Source organism: Tyto alba, unplaced genomic scaffold (assembly GCF_018691265.1).
Source record: "Tyto alba isolate M040663 unplaced genomic scaffold, T.alba_DEE_v4.0 Super-Scaffold_33, whole genome shotgun sequence".
Classification (NCBI taxonomy): Eukaryota; Metazoa; Chordata; class Aves; order Strigiformes; family Tytonidae; genus Tyto; species Tyto alba.
Genome location: NW_024881308.1, coordinates 17,885,817 through 17,903,832, shown reverse-complemented (window position 1 = coordinate 17,903,832; position 18,016 = coordinate 17,885,817). Strand labels below are relative to the sequence as shown.

The 18,016-nt window shown below is 51.2% G+C and overlaps 1 protein-coding gene across 6 annotated transcripts in view; it reads left to right on the top strand.

Moving 5' to 3' along the window:
• Positions 1–18,016, top strand: part of CDH22 (cadherin 22) — a 125,338-nt gene that overhangs the window by 56,336 nt on the left and 50,986 nt on the right. For all 6 annotated transcript variants that reach the window (XM_033001002.2, XM_042801037.1, XM_033001000.2 and 3 more), the window contains 2 exons: positions 11,271–12,233; positions 17,206–17,500. In XM_033001002.2, coding sequence (XP_032856893.2) covers positions 12,009–12,233; positions 17,206–17,500 — 520 coding nt within the window. In that variant the 5' untranslated portion in view covers positions 11,271–12,008. The remainder of the gene's footprint in view (positions 1–11,270; positions 12,234–17,205; positions 17,501–18,016) is intronic.

Sequence of the window (18,016 nt, the reverse complement as noted above, 5' to 3'; positions counted from 1 at the left end):
GGGTGTGCAGTGGTTCAGTTCCTGCTGTGCTCCTCTTGGAGATTCAGATTTTCAAATAAACTTGACCTACCTGTGTAGGAGACTTGGCTACCAGGGGTTTCTGCCAACTGGGGGGGATTTTTCTGAGCAGTGCTGCATCTTAGCAAAGCATATTTGCCTTCTGTCTGGGGGATAAGGCTGTGCAACATTCAGGTTCCTGAATTTCTATGGTACCATGATTCCTTTCTCCACAGTGCGTTTGGTCAGAAATTTTTAGACAGCGAGAAGGTTTGAGGCTGGAGCTGCCTCTTCCACATGCCAGAAAAGCCTGTGTTTAGGCAGGACAGTATTGCTCTGGTGGTGGTCGTTGATGGTGGTGACCATGCATTTGGGAGTGAAATGTTCTGGCATGGTGCTCTGGCTGCTGTGCAGATGCTACAGGGCCAAGTCTGGTAGCCTGGGTGTCTGAGGAGTGCAGATGCAGAGCAGTGGATTTTGGCAAGATGTTGCAGAAATAATTTTCTTATCTGTTATACTATCCTGTTTCTAATTCTTGCTTAATGAGTGCCTCTCAAAATAAGAAAACCATTGTAACAGTTTTCTGAAGTGCTAAAGATCAGGCTGAAATTAGCATTAAAGGGACTACTCTCATTCTTTGTCCTTTTTGACAGCTGTTTATTGCTGCAGACCTAGTGCTGAAGAAGCCACTTGCCTCCCTTCAGGCTGCTTTCAGCCTAAGGTACCTGCAACAGAAAGTTGTTGGGTGCTTCTGATCTGGGCTGTGGACAACTTGATTGTCCTATTACACTGGAAAAAAAAAAAAAAAGTACTGCTAAAGCTGCAGGTGTGAGACCTGTGGTGCAAGTCCCCCAGGTCGTGTCCTGCTTTTCACTGCTCTCTTCTCCCTTGTGACCTCCCCACTCCAGCGTGGGTGATCCTATGCTGACTTGGTCTTAGTCTCAAAATGAGTGTGCTGCCACAGGAAGACACTTTCTTGGTCTCATGCATTCTGTAAAGAGTCACATGTCTCCTATAGTGAGGGCAGACATTTCCAGGAATTAAATTGCCCAGAGGATTAAAATGTACAGGGAGGAAGAGTGAGCAGCAGAAAGACCTCCCTGAAAGTGACGTGTCCCTGACATATTTATTTAACTAGAGGACTGAGTCTGAGCCTGACCTTGAACCATGACTAGCAAATTGAAGGAAGCTTCTTTGAATCCTTCTGCCTCAGTATAATACACACTTGTTATTCTCTGTAGGAATTTGAGGAGACTTTCATGAGAGGTGGAAAGATGCAGACAAGAAAGCTGTGAACATCTTAAATTTTCCATTTAATCACACAATATTAAATGATAAATAATTCATGCATCTGCCAAACATTTGCTTAAAAGAACCCAAGTCCTACCACATTTTTCAAAGTGTAAAAATCCCATTTTGTGGTGGTTTTGGTTTTGTTGTTTTTTTTTTTGTGTTGTGGTTTTTGTTTTTGGTTTTGTTTTTTTTTTTTTTTTAATTTTAATATGTCCTTTAATTGCTATCCAGATGCCCACTTGTCTGGGCTATTTGCTTTGATTCCACTCACATGTTTTGGGCAGTCCTGTGCTTGTGCCTTTCCTTTCTTATCACTTCTGCTGACCTCTGGAGCCCACAGAAGTGGCAGCAGGAGGCAAGGAGTGGAGTGATGGTGGTTCCTGTGTGTCCTTGGGCTGGGCCATGAGGATCAGCTCTGGTGGTAAAGGCTTGTGGGCATTCTCTGCCCTGCTGTATGGGAGCATTTCTGGCTCCTTCTGAGGTAATGGGGCATAAAAGATGTAAGGCTGTCGGGAATGCAGCTTCTGAGTCTGTACAGGGTGTTTGCAAGGGGATGACTTTCAGATGCAGCTGTTAATCGAGATCCTAAGATTAAAGACCTGCTCCGAGCTCTGGAGCTTTCTCCCCACAGCAGGATGAACTCTGGCTGTAGGCATCTTCCCCACAACCAGCACTGCTCATCCTGGGCTTATGGGGATGGAAGGATCTCTGATGTTCTCTCTGCTAGTGGTGCCAGGCCCATGGCAAGGATGTGCAGCAAGCATGGTGGCTGGCTGAGTGTCCGCTTCTGCAGGCAGGCATGGTAGGAGCAGCAATGTCACCTTGTCCTGCTGCCCAGCTAGAGATAGGGTCTCCATGTGCTCTTTCAGCTTCACCTGGGTGCTAATGCCAGTTTGGCACTGACTTTCAGTTTCTGTTTGGCCAGTCCCCTGGCTCAGTCCAGTTCTTCAGAAGTTTCTTGCAATAGCCTTGACTATGAAAATCTCCTGTAATTTGTGGATTTTGCTTCCTATATGGGGTTCCTTGTCATTTTCTTCCAGGTCATGAGTGAACTAATTGCTTGGGTTTTCCCTTTCAATTTTTAAATCAGATTTGGGCTTGTGGCAATGGGGCTTCTCTGGTTTTGTTTTGTGTCTCCCCTCTTGTGTTATTTTTTTTTTTTTCTCTCCTCTCACCCGTTCAGAACTCTGACTCTTCCGCCTCCATTAACAATTTTGTTCACAAGCATTTGAGAAGCTAGACAGATATGTTGTGTTTCCTTTCTCTGCCAAAGCAATTGGTGGGTCTTAGCATGCACAGTGCTTAGTAGAGTACAGCTTTCCTATGCAAAGGAAAGACTAGCCATGCCCTGTCAGATCTGAGTGCTCCAAATGCTTTGTTTAGCTTTTTTTCTAGCATTTCACGCAGTTTGTCAGGTTCCCAGGAAAGACTGACTTGCCTGTGATCCCTTGAATTATCCCTTGGGATCAGACTTCTCTCTCCATTGGGTCAGAGATGCCAGCACCCCTGGTGCATGGGGCTTGGTGAGGTGGCAGCAGGAGGTTGTGCTGCAGGTGTTCTGCTCTATGCCAATGTGTGTCCGGCTGTGCCCTGAGCTGCTGGATACCCAGGCTTTAGCACTGCATTGACTTGGCAGAGAGGGATGAAGAGGCCAGTGCCTGCTTGGTGCTGTGCTGTCTCTTGGGTGTTAGAGGCTTCTGCCTCTAGAGCTGACTGTGGGCTTGTGAAGCTCGGGAGACCTCCCCTCTGGGAAGCAGGAGGGAAACACCTTCTGCTACTGTTCCTTTGAAGCTGTGTTGAACGTTGCATGCATAGCTGCAGCAAGCAGGATCCCGAGGGGAGCAGCAGAAACGTTCAAGGAGCAGGAGGGACTGGTGTGGTACTAGCAGAGCTGGTGTGTAACGGGTGGGCCACACAAGCGCTTGCAGTCCCTGTGCTGAATGGCAGGAAAGGAGCTGGTGTGCTCAAGGGTTCAGAGGGTGAAATTTGGAAAGGGGAACCACAAATGGCATAGCAGCGCAGTGGCTGCTATCTCAGGGGTCAAGCAGTTCCTAGGTTCCAGATGTGGACAGCAGTTTTCTCTGAGGCTGTGGTTTCTCCAATCCATCCGACTTACCTCCATGGCACTTGGAGGCAGAGCTTTTACATGCTCAGCTGGGACAGCAGTTTGTCCTGGAGGCCAACTGCTCTACCTGGTTAGTCAGAGCTGTGGTCAGGTGGCTCCTGGTCTGGGGATTAGTGCAGATGTGCTAGCTTTGCTGGGGCACCTTGCTCTGCCCGATGTGACTAGCTGCGCTCCAGCCTGCACATGCTTTGGGCGCAGAGTTGCTCTGTGCTTTCTATTCCTTCTTGGCTTGGAGGTGGTTTCTCCCAGGCCTGGGCAGAGGGAACCATATATATTCAGGGCCATAGGAAAATGCCTTTGCTTCCACCTCCTCTCAGAGATTGTTTTTAAAGATGAATGAAAAGTATTGTATTCACATAGACAAGGCATGAAAATTCCATATTTGGAAAAGAATTGCTGCAGAGCGAGACTGTTATGGCTGTAAAACCTTCTTCCCTAAGGCAGACTTTGAGATTTTCTTTGCAATTAAAATTTCTTTGAAACTTGGACCAAAGAAGATTTGGAGAAAAAAAATCTCCTGAACTTTGAAAATAATTTTTTCCAAACAGTGCTGGTGTGAGAGCTTTAACAAATACTGTTCCTCTCAGTTTGTCTGATGGCAGAAGGTGACTGAGCATAAGTGAAAAGGTTGTGAATAGCTCCGGCTCTGACAGTTGCTGCACTCTTCTACTAAAAATTTTCAAGGCAGCATCAAAGGGGACAATAATTAAAGCAACTTTAAAAGAAGGGGAAAAATAAATATTTAGTCATACGGTCCTGAGCATGATGTAGGTAGAAATTCCTCTGGAAAAACAACTTTACCTGGACTGTGTGCAAATTCATCTGAGAAGAAAAGTAGAGGAAGAAGTCTGCTTCTGGGAGAATAATTCCAAGGAAACAGAAAGAGGAATCCCAGAGATTTACTTCAAGAACAAACGTGACTAAACTTTTTCTAATTATAATGGACTTTCAGCCCTGTTGTCAAAGCTGAGGCTAGGGTGACATTAGTGAGAAAACTTGATTTTTATCATTAACTGCTAGTCTTCTGTGGTCTGTATCAGGGCTGAAGACTTGCTGAAAAGCAGATTGCTATCGAACGTTGCTTTGCACAGTCTGGACCTGCGCTTGGGGTATGTTCAGCCAGTAACTGTGGTTACATAAGCCTTTCACTGCATAAGTAAAAATAAAAGTAATTTAAATATCATCTTTCAAAAGCTTCTACAGTTTTAAATCCCTTGGCCACTTACCTCTAGCATCTGTACACACTGCGATGCTATGTGCCACCCAGATCAGTATCTCTAGCCATCTCTTACTCGATTGGCAAAATGTGCTGAGATTCTGGAAGGGACACCGAATTAGAGTATGCCTTCTGCAGAGGGGAGCTCTGGGGGTTCCAGAGGTTGTAGTGGAGAAAACTTGTCTAGCTTGCAGTTGCTTTCTGTGGCACCACAGTATTGTAACACTTTGACCAGCTTTGATTTATCTGAACATTGGGCCTTAAAAGCCGCATCACTGATGGGATCTGATGTGGAACGGGAAGTTGCAGTGCAGTGTCTGTGATCATAATCTGCCTTGGTATGAGTGGGCATCCCACATCTTTACTCTCACCAGTGCTGATGTCCCTTACAGAAATAGCAATGCATGTTAATATATACCAGCCAAAGACACTTGTTATGGTGGCCGTGGGTACTGCAGTGATGCACAGGGAAATTGAGCAGCAGCCAGTTTGTGGTGTTGGTCCCTAGTGTTTTAAATCTGCAGAGCATTCCTTGTAGGGCTGAGGGCTGGATGCCTTGACTATTCCAGTCCAAAGGGGTAATCGTAAAATGCCTCTTGTATGCTCGGAAGGAGCTGGGGGAAGTTACGGGGATATAGGTGGGTGCTTGGCTGTGGTGCAGTGGTCCAGGCTTGGTGTGGTACTGGGGTGCATTGTCAGAGGCAGCCTGTGGGATGTTGGATGCTTGTGTGTGATATGCTTGCCGTGTGACCTAGTCTAGAGTTGATAGTATCCTATGTCTGGCAAGATTGCCTCCTCTCTCTTAGCTAGATTTCAAGAAGTTTGTGTAAAAAAAAAAAAAAAAAAAAAAAAAAAAAAAAAGTATCTTTGTCTCATCTTGTCTTACAATATCCAGTAGAGAAAGTGAGCTCCAGAGAGCCTGAGTTCATGTCTTAGCCCTAGGCCTGGAGATTATAAGCCATCTTAAAACTTTGCAGCAGCCTTGCCGTGCTTGTATTACCTCCATACAACAGATACTGGAACCATGCTGTATCTATCCTGTTCCTTCTCCCAGGAAGGGGAGCATTAAGTGGATTTGAATTCTGTTTAACGGGAGGAGATGTGGTTACACATGATGGGCTGTACTAGAGAAGAATTGCTGTTGAAGTAATTGCAGGTTTTTTGCTGCCCCATCTCCCAGCAAGGTCTGTCTGAGGCCGGGCTGTCATGCTGCCCACGCTCTCGGGTGTGGGGCAGCTGGGCTCCCTGTGGATGCAGACTCTGAGCCGGCACTAGTGTGGTCCCCAGAGCTGCTGTTGCGCTTGCACATGTCCTCAGCTGTTCCCTTACAGCGGACACAGCTGGCATGTGTAGATGGTGCTGGATCTGATGCTCACCCTCTGAGCATTCAGGTAAAGGTGCACTGTGGTCAGGAGGTGCTGGGCAGAGAATGCAGAGGCCGGGTTGCTGCTGGAGGTCTGCCCCACTATTTGGAGGGGGTATCTAGACAGACTTGCATGTTTGGGGAAGAGGCTGGTGTGAAGCTGTACTCCTCTTGCCGCTCTAAGTGGCATGTCTGGCTGCTTGCTGGGGAGCATAGCAGGAGCTTTTGTCTTATCTAGTTCTTGTCCTGGGTCATCTCCAAATATGCTATAGTCCTACCTGTTGGAAGCAGCACTTCAAACTGCTGACAAGGCTGTGTCTGTGCTCTACATACATCTCCAACCTGCCTCTTGCATCTCCCTGTGCTCTTCTTTCCACCCTCCCTGTGTAGTAGCTATGCTTGGTGCCAGAGCTGACAGAACGGTGCTGGGCCAACGTGGCTTCTTTGTGACTGTGGTGAGAGATACCAGCTGCAGACCTTGGGATGCAGGCATGCCACAGCTCTTCCCCAGCCCCCTTTGTCACAGTGTGGTCTGCGATTTGGTAGCTGGTGGAGAGTGCAGTGTGAGGAGCTACTGTTCAGCAGCATGAGAGTCTGCAGGCTCACAGTTTTCAGCTGTGAGGTTGGGCTTCTGCATGCAGGTGCTAGAAGCAACTGCTAGCCCCTTCCTGGAGACTGTCCCTGCTGTGCTGCTGTCTGCTTCTTCCTTGTCTTTGCTGGGTAATGGGTCTGGAGCCAGGTAACTCATACTTCCAGTTTGAACTCATTCTGCAGATAGCAAACTGAGCAATGAGGTCCATGGCCAGGACTGTGGGGGTTAGGACTGAGCTCCTGCCCCTGATCAGTGACCTTCCTGCTGCAGCCTCCATTTCCTCATCATTTGGGGTGTGGGTATGCCGTGGAAAACCAGGAGGCAGCCCAAGCTGTAGGGAGCTCCTGTCTTGTGCTTGGCATTCATTCTGTGGCTCTGCCTTCCTGAGGGTGGCACAAGCAGTGCCTTACTCCTCAGGAGCTTTCATAGCATCCTTGTGGCCATTCCAAACAGAGTAGGCCAGGTGCTTGTGCAGGCAGTTTATGCAACTGCCAGGAGGTGCTAAGGTGCTAAAGCAGTGCATCTAGGCCTGAGTTAGCTCAGGCAGCAAGCTGGGATGGAGGAGGGAGAGAGGGCTCTCCTGCTCCGTTGCATCCTTTGTAGCTGATGGAGCTCTGCATTTTCTGCTGGTTATGAGGGCTTGTCTCAGAGGAACAGTACTGCTGTGGCAGTCCTTCCAATAGAGCTGCAGGCACAGGGAGCACTGCATGAGCTCCCAGGGCACTCGCCTGGACTCTGTCTGGGATCACCCCTCTCTGAGCTCCTGTGGTACCACTGACCTGGCTCCAGGTCTGCAGCTGTGTTGGGCAATAGTACAGTTTGGGGGTATAGGATTGTGATATATTTAGCAGTGCTATCTTCTGTGTGCTGTTGCCTGCTTGTGTCTTCCCCCTCCCCCTGCCTGCTTTCCCCTGCATCAGCCTGCATTTGTAAAATGAAATAAATATTGACACGGACGGGATGCTATTCAATTTGTCCTGATCACTGGGCTGCAGTGAGTTCTGACAGAGCACAGTGTAAAACATAAGCTCAGGATGTAATTTCTACTGTCAACATGATGTACAGTATGGCTGTGCCAAATACACACCGACAAACTGCAGAAGCTCTTGTGGGGAGGGGGCAAGTTGTGCTGATAATTGGGAGGCAGGGATGACAGAGAAGCAGGAGAGTGGGCATCACCCTGGGCCTGGGTAGTGTGGGTCTGACGTTTTGCTGCATGCATGAAAACCTGTCTGGCACAGCAAGTGCCAACCCTGACTTCCTGGAAAACCTGTCTGGCACAGCAAGTGCCCATCCATGTGCCCTGCCATATGGATGCACGTGTGCTGTGCAGCTGCACACTGCTGCCTGCTTGGGATGCTGTGCTGCAGGCTGGTTCTGGCTGCAACAGCAGCGGCTCCCACTAGTTATTTATGGCTCCGCTGCTCACATGTGGCAGAGAGAAGTGGCACTTCCAGCTATTGGTGAAAGGTCTTCAGTAACACTGGGAAGTAAATGTGCTTGTCTTGGTTCCTGCGCGTGGGACCTTCTGTGGTGCTTTGCAGCCCTGGGGTACTTTGAATCCTGCTGCAGCATGTACAGACTGCTGCAAGGGCAAAAGCAGGACTTGAGGCTCTTGGGTCCACTGCCTCTGGAAGAAGTCTGTGATGTGACAGCCAGCAAGAAAGGTGCGCACACTGAGAAATGACATTGACCCTAGCTGTGGCCTTAAGCTGTGACTGAAGAGAAACAGGCTGAGAATTTATGGGTGGAGAAGAATTAATTTTGTGGCAATGAGCCTTGCCACAGATGTCTTTGCATCAGTGTGTCTAGGTGGCTCTGGCTGTGAAGGGCTGGAGCTTGCAACAGGTTGTATAGATGGGCTTTGCAGTCTAGGACCTGAGTATTTGGAGGTGCATTGGGTTACACCATCTCCATTGCTGCCCGTAGGAAGAGCATGCAAACAACTCGCCTTATGCAGCTCAACTTTAGCCATGTGAAATGGACACCAGCAAGCCACATTGGTTCGGACATAGCAATAAGATGAGATATCTGTTAAATGTGAAAAGCACCATAATGGCTGAGACTCTAAACACAAGGTTGTGGTTCCTACAGCAACGGCAGCCCAGCCCATGTGTGCTCAGCAGGACTCCTCTCCGTGGCAGTAGCTGCTCTGTGGAGTCTCAGATGCAACAGGGCTGAGCAAGTTGCCTTGGGAACTGTGGCCCAGCTTGTCTGCCAGCTGGGGAGCAGCTCTGCTGGAGCTGTGCTCACCCACTGTGTCATCTTCTGCCCTTGCTTCCTCTTCTCTGCCTTGCTTTAATGTGTGCATTTAAATTGTTGCTTTTACTGGTTTATTGATACTGTCAAGGGTTTAGCTACTTCCATTTTTATGCTGTAACTGGCAAGGCTGAAAACAAAAGGTGCAGTGCCATCCCTGCATGCGTACAGGTCTGGTTTCAGTATGTGGCTTGGGTAGTCGGGTCATAGAGGAAATAGTCAGTTTGCAGCTGCCACTCTGGTGTGAAATGGTGTGAGGGGAATGAGGATGGCTCCTACTGCCCTCCCAGAGCCAATGATGATGTTTGCCAGCTGTGTGCCCAGAGCACTGCATGCTGGAGACAGCAGGGGCAATGTGCTGCCTTCCTGCCAGTTTGGTCAGGGCCCTTGGATGCTGACCTTACTTGTAGTGCCTGGACTTGCACCACTGGGCTGGCTTTCAGCCTTCCTACATGTTCGGAGGTCTTCAGTGGTTGCAGAACTGCTCTCTGGCAGTGGCGTTGCTGCCTTGTCAGGCTTCTGGCAGGGCTTTATAAACCAGGGTGGAGTAGCCTGGAGAGCAAGGAGAAGGTGCCAGGGAGGGCAGATTGGGAGGCTTCAGCAGCTGGTGATTGCTTCTCCGCAAGGCTCTGCTTATGTAGTAGTCCTTGAGAACATGTGCAAATGGACTACTTGTTAAGGTCTCTTTCTGGCAGTAGCATTTACCAGGTACAACCTATTTGTGCTTGGACTTTGGATACATCTGGAGGCATTGCCTGCAAAAGGGCTGTAGCATGGCAAAGACAGAGATGCTGTGTAGGGTGTTCTTCCTACAACTGTTTGTGCTGGGTGCTGGCCTGAAGCTCTGACACAGCTTGTGCTATTCAGTTTATTGATGTCTCTTGCTGTCTGGGAAACTTACTCCAAAATAGCCACCAATTTCCCAGATGTGAGAAAGTGGAGAGATGCTGTTTGTGGCAGTTACGTGCTCTATTTTGTTATAGGTATCTTCTGTATATCCATATAGGTGTCATAAAACGTGTGTATGTGTCCTGTTATTGTCATTGTGAGTGTCTTGCTCTGGAGCCTGCTGCAGGTGGGGTAGCCTCAGCTTCATTGCTCCAGAGCAGGGATCTTTATATCAGTGCTTGATCGGTGAAGGCTGCAGTTACTTTGCCTTGTGAGACTTCTAACAGTGGGAAGGAATGACTCAGTCTGTCAGCTGTCTACAGGTCCTCTTGCTCCCCTGGTTATAGTCTCTGATGTTAAATATTTTGATGATAGGGGTTCTCACCAGATTGGCAAGGGTAGCTGGCCCTTCAGGAGCAGTGGCAGGAATGGCTTCTGCCTGGGGAGGCCTGACTGCAAGAGGGAGGTGCGGTCACACTAGGGGAATGGCAAGTGTGAGGAAGAGCTAGGGAACTACTTGTGAGCTGCCTCTGCTCTGAACTGCTGTGGCTGTTTAGAATCATGCAGGGGGCTGTGCAGAGCACAGTCCAGTTCCCTGTCTATGGGGAGTATATGGATATCTAGTCCAGGATTGCTCTCCTTTCCATTCATCCTCTTTCCCCCTCCTATTTAGAGTTACAGATAACAGGAGATTAATTCTACAAACTGGTGAAGATGTACATGTTTCATGAGTAGTTCTGGCTGTGGCTGGGGTTGCAGAGCTCTGGTGGAAGCTTGGGGTGTTGGTGTGGGGAGAGATGGATGCTGCATACCTGTCCCCATCTCCTGAGCAGGCCTCTTCTCCTCAGGTGTTCACTGAAGGCAGTCTACCCTTGGCCACAGATCTCATGTCTTTATCCTTAGTGCCTTGCAGGTGGCTGGAAGCTTACTCCAGAGCCCTTGTTAAACTGTTAGCTTTAAAGTCAGCCAAGTGGTGAGTCCTTGAACAGATGCTTTTCTCCCAGCCCATGGCTGCAGAAGTGAGATGGCAGGATAACTTCTGCTGGAAAGACTAGCAGCTGTGGCTGGACAGCCAGCACCTCTGTCAGGGGCTGGCATCCTGCAGTGGGAGCCGTGTCTGTGCATGCAGGACTGGCGGGGTCTGGCCCTGTGCAGGCAGCAGCAGCTGTGCAATGCTCGGGGAGCTCCCTACACATCTCTCACCAGCATGAGCAGCGATGACCCCCCCCCCCCCCAGCCAGCAGCAAACCTCATTCCCCTCAGCAACCAGGGCAGTGTGGTGAGGAGGCACCCTCAACAGTGAGGCTCCTTGGTCGGGGAGTTCCTGATGGAGCAATTGTCCATAGCAATGAGAGCTCTGCAGCTTGCTGCCCTCCCTCCTGGGGTACCTGCTCTAGCAGGACCTGCTGGGCTCTGCTGTGGGGGTGCCTGGGGCAGAGCAGGGTGGGAGATACTGACCAAGGCTGCAGGGGCAGCACAGGGGGGCATAGAGCCCTGCTCTCACACCAGCACTAATTAATACCTTGGCTTCTTCCAGGCTCCTGGGGATGCTGCCGGCTGCCCTGCACCTCCCTGCATGAGCGAGTGAGGATGGAAGTGACTGGCATCAGCTGGGCAAAGGACCCTTCACCAGGTGCTGGGATGTCATCCCCCTGAAGATGGGAGTTACAAATGGGCTTGTGAACTGCACACGTGGCACAGGCGTCTGTGCTGCCAGACCCCTCGCACAATAGTCCAGGGCCACTGCAGGACAGGCAGATGTTGGCCACAGCAGCTCATGCTGTTAACTCCTCTGTGAAACCGTACACGGAAAAGCTTCCCTTCTCTTCCTGTGGATGACGGCTGTGGGTGCCTGAGCCCCGCACACTGCTGTGGAGCTCCCTGCCTGCTGTCAGGGTGGGCAGCAGGCTGTGTGTGACCCCGCTCCCCAGCGAGACTGGCAGTAGCCGACCACAGAGCCATGTAGCTTTGTCCCCAGAGACAAATGCCAGCTGCCAGACTCCTCTGGAGACCTAGGAGCAGCCTGCAAGGCACCAGCACTGACTGCTCCCGTGCTGGCAGTGAGCAGTCCGGGACGCCTGTTGTCACAGATGTGATTCCAGCCTGCTGGGACAGGAGTGCTCCAGCTGCAGGATGTGACGTGCAGCAGGGATGGGGATGCTCTCCATTGACTGGTGAGCCCCATGTTGCTAGTGTGGACTTTCTTCTTCCTCTTCGCTAAAGGATGTTAATTGCCTCTCCAGAAGCTACTGCTCATGCAGCCTCCTAGAGTGCAATGGCGAAGGGTCTGCAGGGCTTCTCGTGGACCATGCTGCTGCTGTTCTGCGCCATCCAGGAGCTGGGAGCCTGGGCCATGCACGCCGCAGTGGAGAGCCCCAGCCTAGGGCAACCGGGGGACCCTGCGCTGCTGGCCAGTGGGCGAGTGAAGCGTGGCTGGGTCTGGAATCAATTCTTTGTGGTGGAGGAGTACACTGGCACGGAGCCGCTGTATGTGGGGAAGGTAAGGTAACCCTACGTCTCCATGGGGCTGACCATGCCAGTGGCTTGCTGGCAGCACGGTCAAGGCTGGCGGGGAGAGGGTCTGCACAAAGGCTGCTCATGGAGCCCTGGTTGGAGAAGTACTCTATGTACTGGGATGGCAGGAGCCTAGTCCCAGCCAGGGGGGTGGTGAGGTTAATGTGCTCCCAGACTGTAGGGCAGGAACACACCAAAATTCACATCTGTGTTCTTCCAGTTGTGTGCTGGGTTTCTGTGTTGTTTGGGGTGGGTGCAAGAAGGGGTGCAGCTCTAGGTGGTGTTGGGGCAGTGGGGAGGGCTCAGCCCCATCTCTGTGGGTGGACCTGCTAGGCTGGAGCAAAAGTGCAGACGGCTGGACTGGCAGGGTGGGCATCTGGTGGTGCTGGTCCCTGCTATGTCTTGGGAGCCAAAGTGCTACCATAGCACGGAGGGCCTTCCTGCCCCAGCAGTTGTTGCCATCAGTGCAACCCTGACTTCCTGAAAACGATCAATCCCTGGCCCTGTAGCCCTTTCAACAGGGGGATAATGTGCTAAGTTTTGGTTTGTGGCCATTCCCTATGGCCTCCCTCCTGGTCCTGGAAGGGCTGTGCTCAGTTGGACCTGCAGGCTACAGCATGTGTTTCCTAGCTAATTATCTCTACAGATGGGCTGCCAGAGGAGATGTCCCACTCTAGCTGTGGCACAAAAATCCTGTTCTTGTTTATATCCAGAGTGAGGTTGTGGCAGATTTCTCGATCTCAGATTGGCCTGCACAGCATAGTGTGGAAGGTATTTGGTGTGGGTGTGCAGTGCTTGGAGGGACCCTGAAGGCCAGCTCTGGTGACAGAGCTTTCCTGGGGCTTTATGCCCATCAGGCCTGTGCTGTGGGTGCTCCTGGGTGCTGGCTGGGAGCTGCACTGTGTTGTTACATGGCTCCCAGGGCCAGATCCTTGCTGGGCTTTCCAAAGGCTGTGGCACTGATGAACTTCCAGGGAGAGGCACTGGGAAGTTTTGGGCTTGTTGTAGCCAGTGAATCTTGTTCTGCTGTGAGAAGGTGTGATGGTGGTCACTGGAGCACGCTGGTCTCCCCGGGCTGGAAAAGCCATGCTGTCTTTCTGGCAGCCTCCCTTCTCTGCAAGGGGATGGCTACGTGTGCTATCCTGACTTGTTGCGTGCCCTGTGGAGAGAGGAGTGCTGGCAAACCTGGAGCTGCTGGCAGAAAGCAGTGCCTTGCTGGGCAGGACTGGGTCTGTCCTTGGGAACTTGCTAATTCCCTGATGTGTGACCTCCTGGGGTGTGGGAAGGCTGGACATGGAATCCTGCTCCTTCCACTCCTGGTGTCCTGAGGCTAAAAGAGCATTTCACCTTGGGTTTGCTGGGCTTTGTCCTGTTCTGGGAGCTGTGGAAAAGCTGCCCTGTGGCTCCCACATGTCAGGAGGGTGTGTTATTTGTATACTGATGAAGGCAGTGCTAGCTGCTGGGCCAGTTAGAGGAGTGTGTGGCAAGCCAGTTAGAGCAGCCCCTGTGGGGCATGGGCTCTCAAAGGAAAATGCCCAAGAACTCAGGCACCAGGGCTTTCTGATGGCCTCAGCTGTCTGGTCATGAGTCTGGAGGAGGCTTGAAAATGGGCTTCTTGGCTAGGGGCCAGCTGGGATTTCAGCGGTGATTTGTGTCCATTTCAGCAGACACTCGAAAGCCGCGCTCCTCCACCACGAGGCTCGGTGCAGTTACAGCTAATTCACAGCTCCCCTGGGAAGCGACTTGAAGCATCAGGCCCTGTCAAACTCCAGAGGTAGCCTAGCAACCACCTCATCTCCAAAACGAACCCAGGAACCTACAACTAACCCATTTTACAGCCCCTTTCCACATCATTCACTGCATCACCCACCCTGCTCAGAATAAACTGCCAGCCTGCCCTGAAAACCATTCCCTGTGATTATTGCTCCTGAGGGCTGAAAACTGCCTGAGGCCAGGCTTTCCCCTCGGGCTGGCTGGGGGAAGCTGGGGTTCCTGCCTGGGGCGGTCGGGGCAGGGGTGTCCCCTGGTTTCCCAGGGCAGTGTGCCAGCCCTCCTGGCACAGCCTCTGGGTTTGGGAACCTTCCTGCATGGGGGACGCGGGGCTCCCTGTGGTAGAGCTGGGGCTTGCCCTCTGTGGGTGGCTCTTGCACACCTACGTGTGCTTTTCGAAGGTCCGATACCATTTCCATAAAATCTGGGTTCTCTAGCTAATCCTTCTTCTGAACTGTAATTTCCCCTGAGGCTGCTGTCAGTTTGATGTGGATTTCTTTGGGTTTTTTAAATAGAATTATGGGGTCAGCACTAGTTACAAACTTCTGCATGTGGACAGATCTATTTTAGATAGAGGAGAGGATTAAAGGGAGAAAAGCAGATTTAATTAAGTTGCTAATATTTAAAGAAAATTGATGAACTTGGGCTTTATGAGTTGAAGCAAACAGAGTGTGCCTTTATTACGGGCTAGTTTTTATTTGATTTTCTTTCTTTTCCAGCCCTAGAGTAATTTTTTTATTTGTGTATCTGTGCTTTCTGTTTAATAAGGAATGTGCACCTTTGTTCACATTTAATTTTTATTTAATTATTAGTAACTAATGGCTTTGTAAAATTTGTGGTTGTCCTTTTAGGAAAGGGAAGCTATTTTCCTGTTTAACACACTGAGCAGATCAGCCTTTTGTCCACCTTCTGGAACAGCCCTGGCTGCTGTGGATGCTCTTGTCCTTGGCCGGAGGATCTGAGCCGCAGGCGGGGGATCCCCTCTGTTCCTGGGGTGCAGCGCCGCGGGTGGGAGCTCGGGGGAAGGTGCAGGGGGGCCCAGGGCCAGCGCGGCTCTGTGCCGTGCCAGGGCTGCCCGCCTTCCCTCGCCTGCCGCGCTGGGTGGTGACGGGGTCCCCAAGCCCGCGGGGAAGCGTGGTGCTCCCTGCGCCTGCCCGCTGTAAGGGCGAGGCTGGGCAGGAGAGACCAGCCCGGGGACGTGGCCTGGGCCTGTGGCGTCTCCCATCAGACGCCTGTAGTCTGTTATCTGGCCCTCCCCCATTAGTTGTTGTTTAGCCAAGCGGCACAGATTTAGCTCTTTTAATCTTCCTTTGTAAATCAATCTCTACAGCCCCTTGAGCCCAGGCTCCATTTTTCTTCCTAGCGTTCCAGTTTGCAGGGATGCTGGTGTCTGCTCTGAGCAGTCAGCAATAAGCCAACATGTAAAGAGGATGTGCTGAGAGCTCAGTGTGGCTCTGGGAAGAGGTGCTGGGTGGTTTATCTCTGGACTAATAATTAATCATGAGCCTGGTGTTCAGTAGAAAAATGCAGGTTTCTGTTACCTGTGCTGTACAGACCAGGTGCACCTTTTTTGTTCTGAGAAGCTTGATCTCTAGCAAAGTAGTAGTGAACACTGGGGAGAGGATTACGAAGTGGAGGGGGGGCAGCAGTCAGTGGGGAGGGCTGGGGCAGGATTGCCAGGGCAGAATGCTCCTGCAGACCATCCCTGAGACGCTGCCCTGGCAGGTCTGTGGCCAAGCCACCACAATGATCCCAGAGCACTGCTAGGCTCACAGCCCCGTTTGCTAGCTGAGTGAAGGTCTCCTTCCCAAGCAAGTCTTGGGAGACGTTTCAACATGGGCAGTAATATGTGAATGTTGTGTAAAATGCATTGAATTGTCTAATGCGTGGGCCCCTCACTCATGAAATAAATATATAAACTGTATCTAACAAGACAAATATAATGAAGGTGTCATAAAAAAGAGGCAGCTCTGGTATAAATTCTTGCTGGTAGAGCTGTATGTCTGAAAGGTGGATTATAGAACTGCAGTTTGGAAGATTGAATGGCCCATAAACATTTTCATATTTCATTAGCAGATTAATGGACGGCTTTTTTCTTTTTTTGGGATACACACACACACACACACACACACACACACACACACTTTGCTGATTCTAAGCAGAAATTGTAGGAAGCAAATGAAAGCAGCTGATGAAACCTTTCCGGGGGCCTGTCCTGTTATGGATTGTCCCAATTAATGCCCATGCTGCGCTCTGTCAAGATGCATTCTGCCTGTCCAGTTACTGTTAATAGATTTCTCATAAGTGGCTGGATTGTAAAAACCTCATAACTCAGTTTAATGCCACCAATAAAATTATCTCTGGACGTCTGGCCTGGATTCCAGTCAGCTCCTGGTCTGTTGGGAGCTGCTGTTTACCCTTTCTTTTCCTAATTTCAAATGTTGTCTTAATTAGAAAATGAAGTGGAGTTTGGTGACAAAAGCATTTTGACAGGGTCTGGTTTTCATCCTCAGTGTGGGCCTGATTTGCCACATTCTCCTGCAGGCTTTGCTCAGGTGGGGGCTCTGGGTGTGATGATGTGATGGGTGGACCCCTCCATTAACCTGCCACCCAAACCCAATACAGGTGTGCAGCGGGTGCACGAGCTCTCAGGCAGGGAGACTCGTCAGCACCAACTGCCCAGAAAACAGAGTGGCTGGGGCAGAGCAGGCAGGTGAGAACGGGCTTTGGGTCGACTGGGACAGATGCTGGCGGTGAGGTGCCTTTATACCCGGGTCTGCTGTGCAGCTTGGGAAGGGTGATCCCACACCACCTGGGTCCTTGCCCACAAGGAAGCCTCTTTTTGGAGTGATGTTGAGATGTCCTTCCCTTTTCCATCATCTCCTAACCTCACAGTGGTGGGGTTTGTCCCTTGGTTTGTGGTGTGGGTGGATGCTAGCAGGATTTGTGATCTGCTGAGCGTATGGTTGAATAGGCAGGACTGAAGTTCCAGTATATTGGGGCCTTCCTCTGTGCACAGGAATCATTTGGCAGTGCTCTGCACCGTTCTTCAGCCCAGCAGGAGCAGATGGGCGTCATGCAGGGCCCATGGGCACCTTGTGTAGTGGCTTCACACCCGTGCGGTCTTGGCCACGGGGGCACAAGCATGGCCTCAGCCTGCTCCCACCCTCTCCCTCTTTCCCTGACAGATCCACTCGGACTCAGATGAGGGGGACGGCTCCATCAAGTACACTATCTCCGGGGAGGGCGCAGGGACTATCTTCCTCATCGACGAGATCACAGGTGACATCCATGCCACCGAGCGCCTGGACCGGGAGCAGAAAACCTTCTACACACTGCGGGCTCAGGCCCGTGACCGGCAGACGGACCGGCTGCTGGAGCCTGAGTCAGAGTTCATCATCAAGGTGCAAGACATCAACGACAGCGAGCCACGTTTCCTGGAGGGGCCCTACATCGGCAGCGTGGCTGAGCTGTCCCCCATTGGTAGGTCTCCCGGGTGGAATGAGGTGGGTTGGGAAACCTGCGCCTCTCTCCTGTCAAATCTGGAGCCTGCTCTACCCTGCAAACCTGCCTGCAAATCCCAGGGATTCCAGCTGAGACCAGAGCTAGGGAGCCAAAAACGAAAAATAAATAAGGTGGCTTAAGGAAAACAAGTGAATAAATCCTCTGAGCTGATTGCCAGCCTGTGGCTGAGCGCTTGGTCTCAGCCCTAAGCTGTGCCCTCGAGACAGACTGTGGCAGTGCCAGCTGCCCACTGTGCATTTACCCTGGTTTTGCACAGCTCCCTTGCTCCCAAATGCGGGGGGGAGTGTGGGAGGGGGTCGGACTGAGCCCTTGCGTGCTGGGGGGCTCATGGCTGCCTGGGGTTCAGGTTAGCCTCAGCGATGTTTCTTCCTCTCCAGCTGCCTGTGCCCCGGTCCCTCCTGAGGGCATCCTCAGTGTGCTGCTTTCCTGAGCCCCGTGGCTGCCCAGCCACCCCCTTGTGCATCTCCATACAGC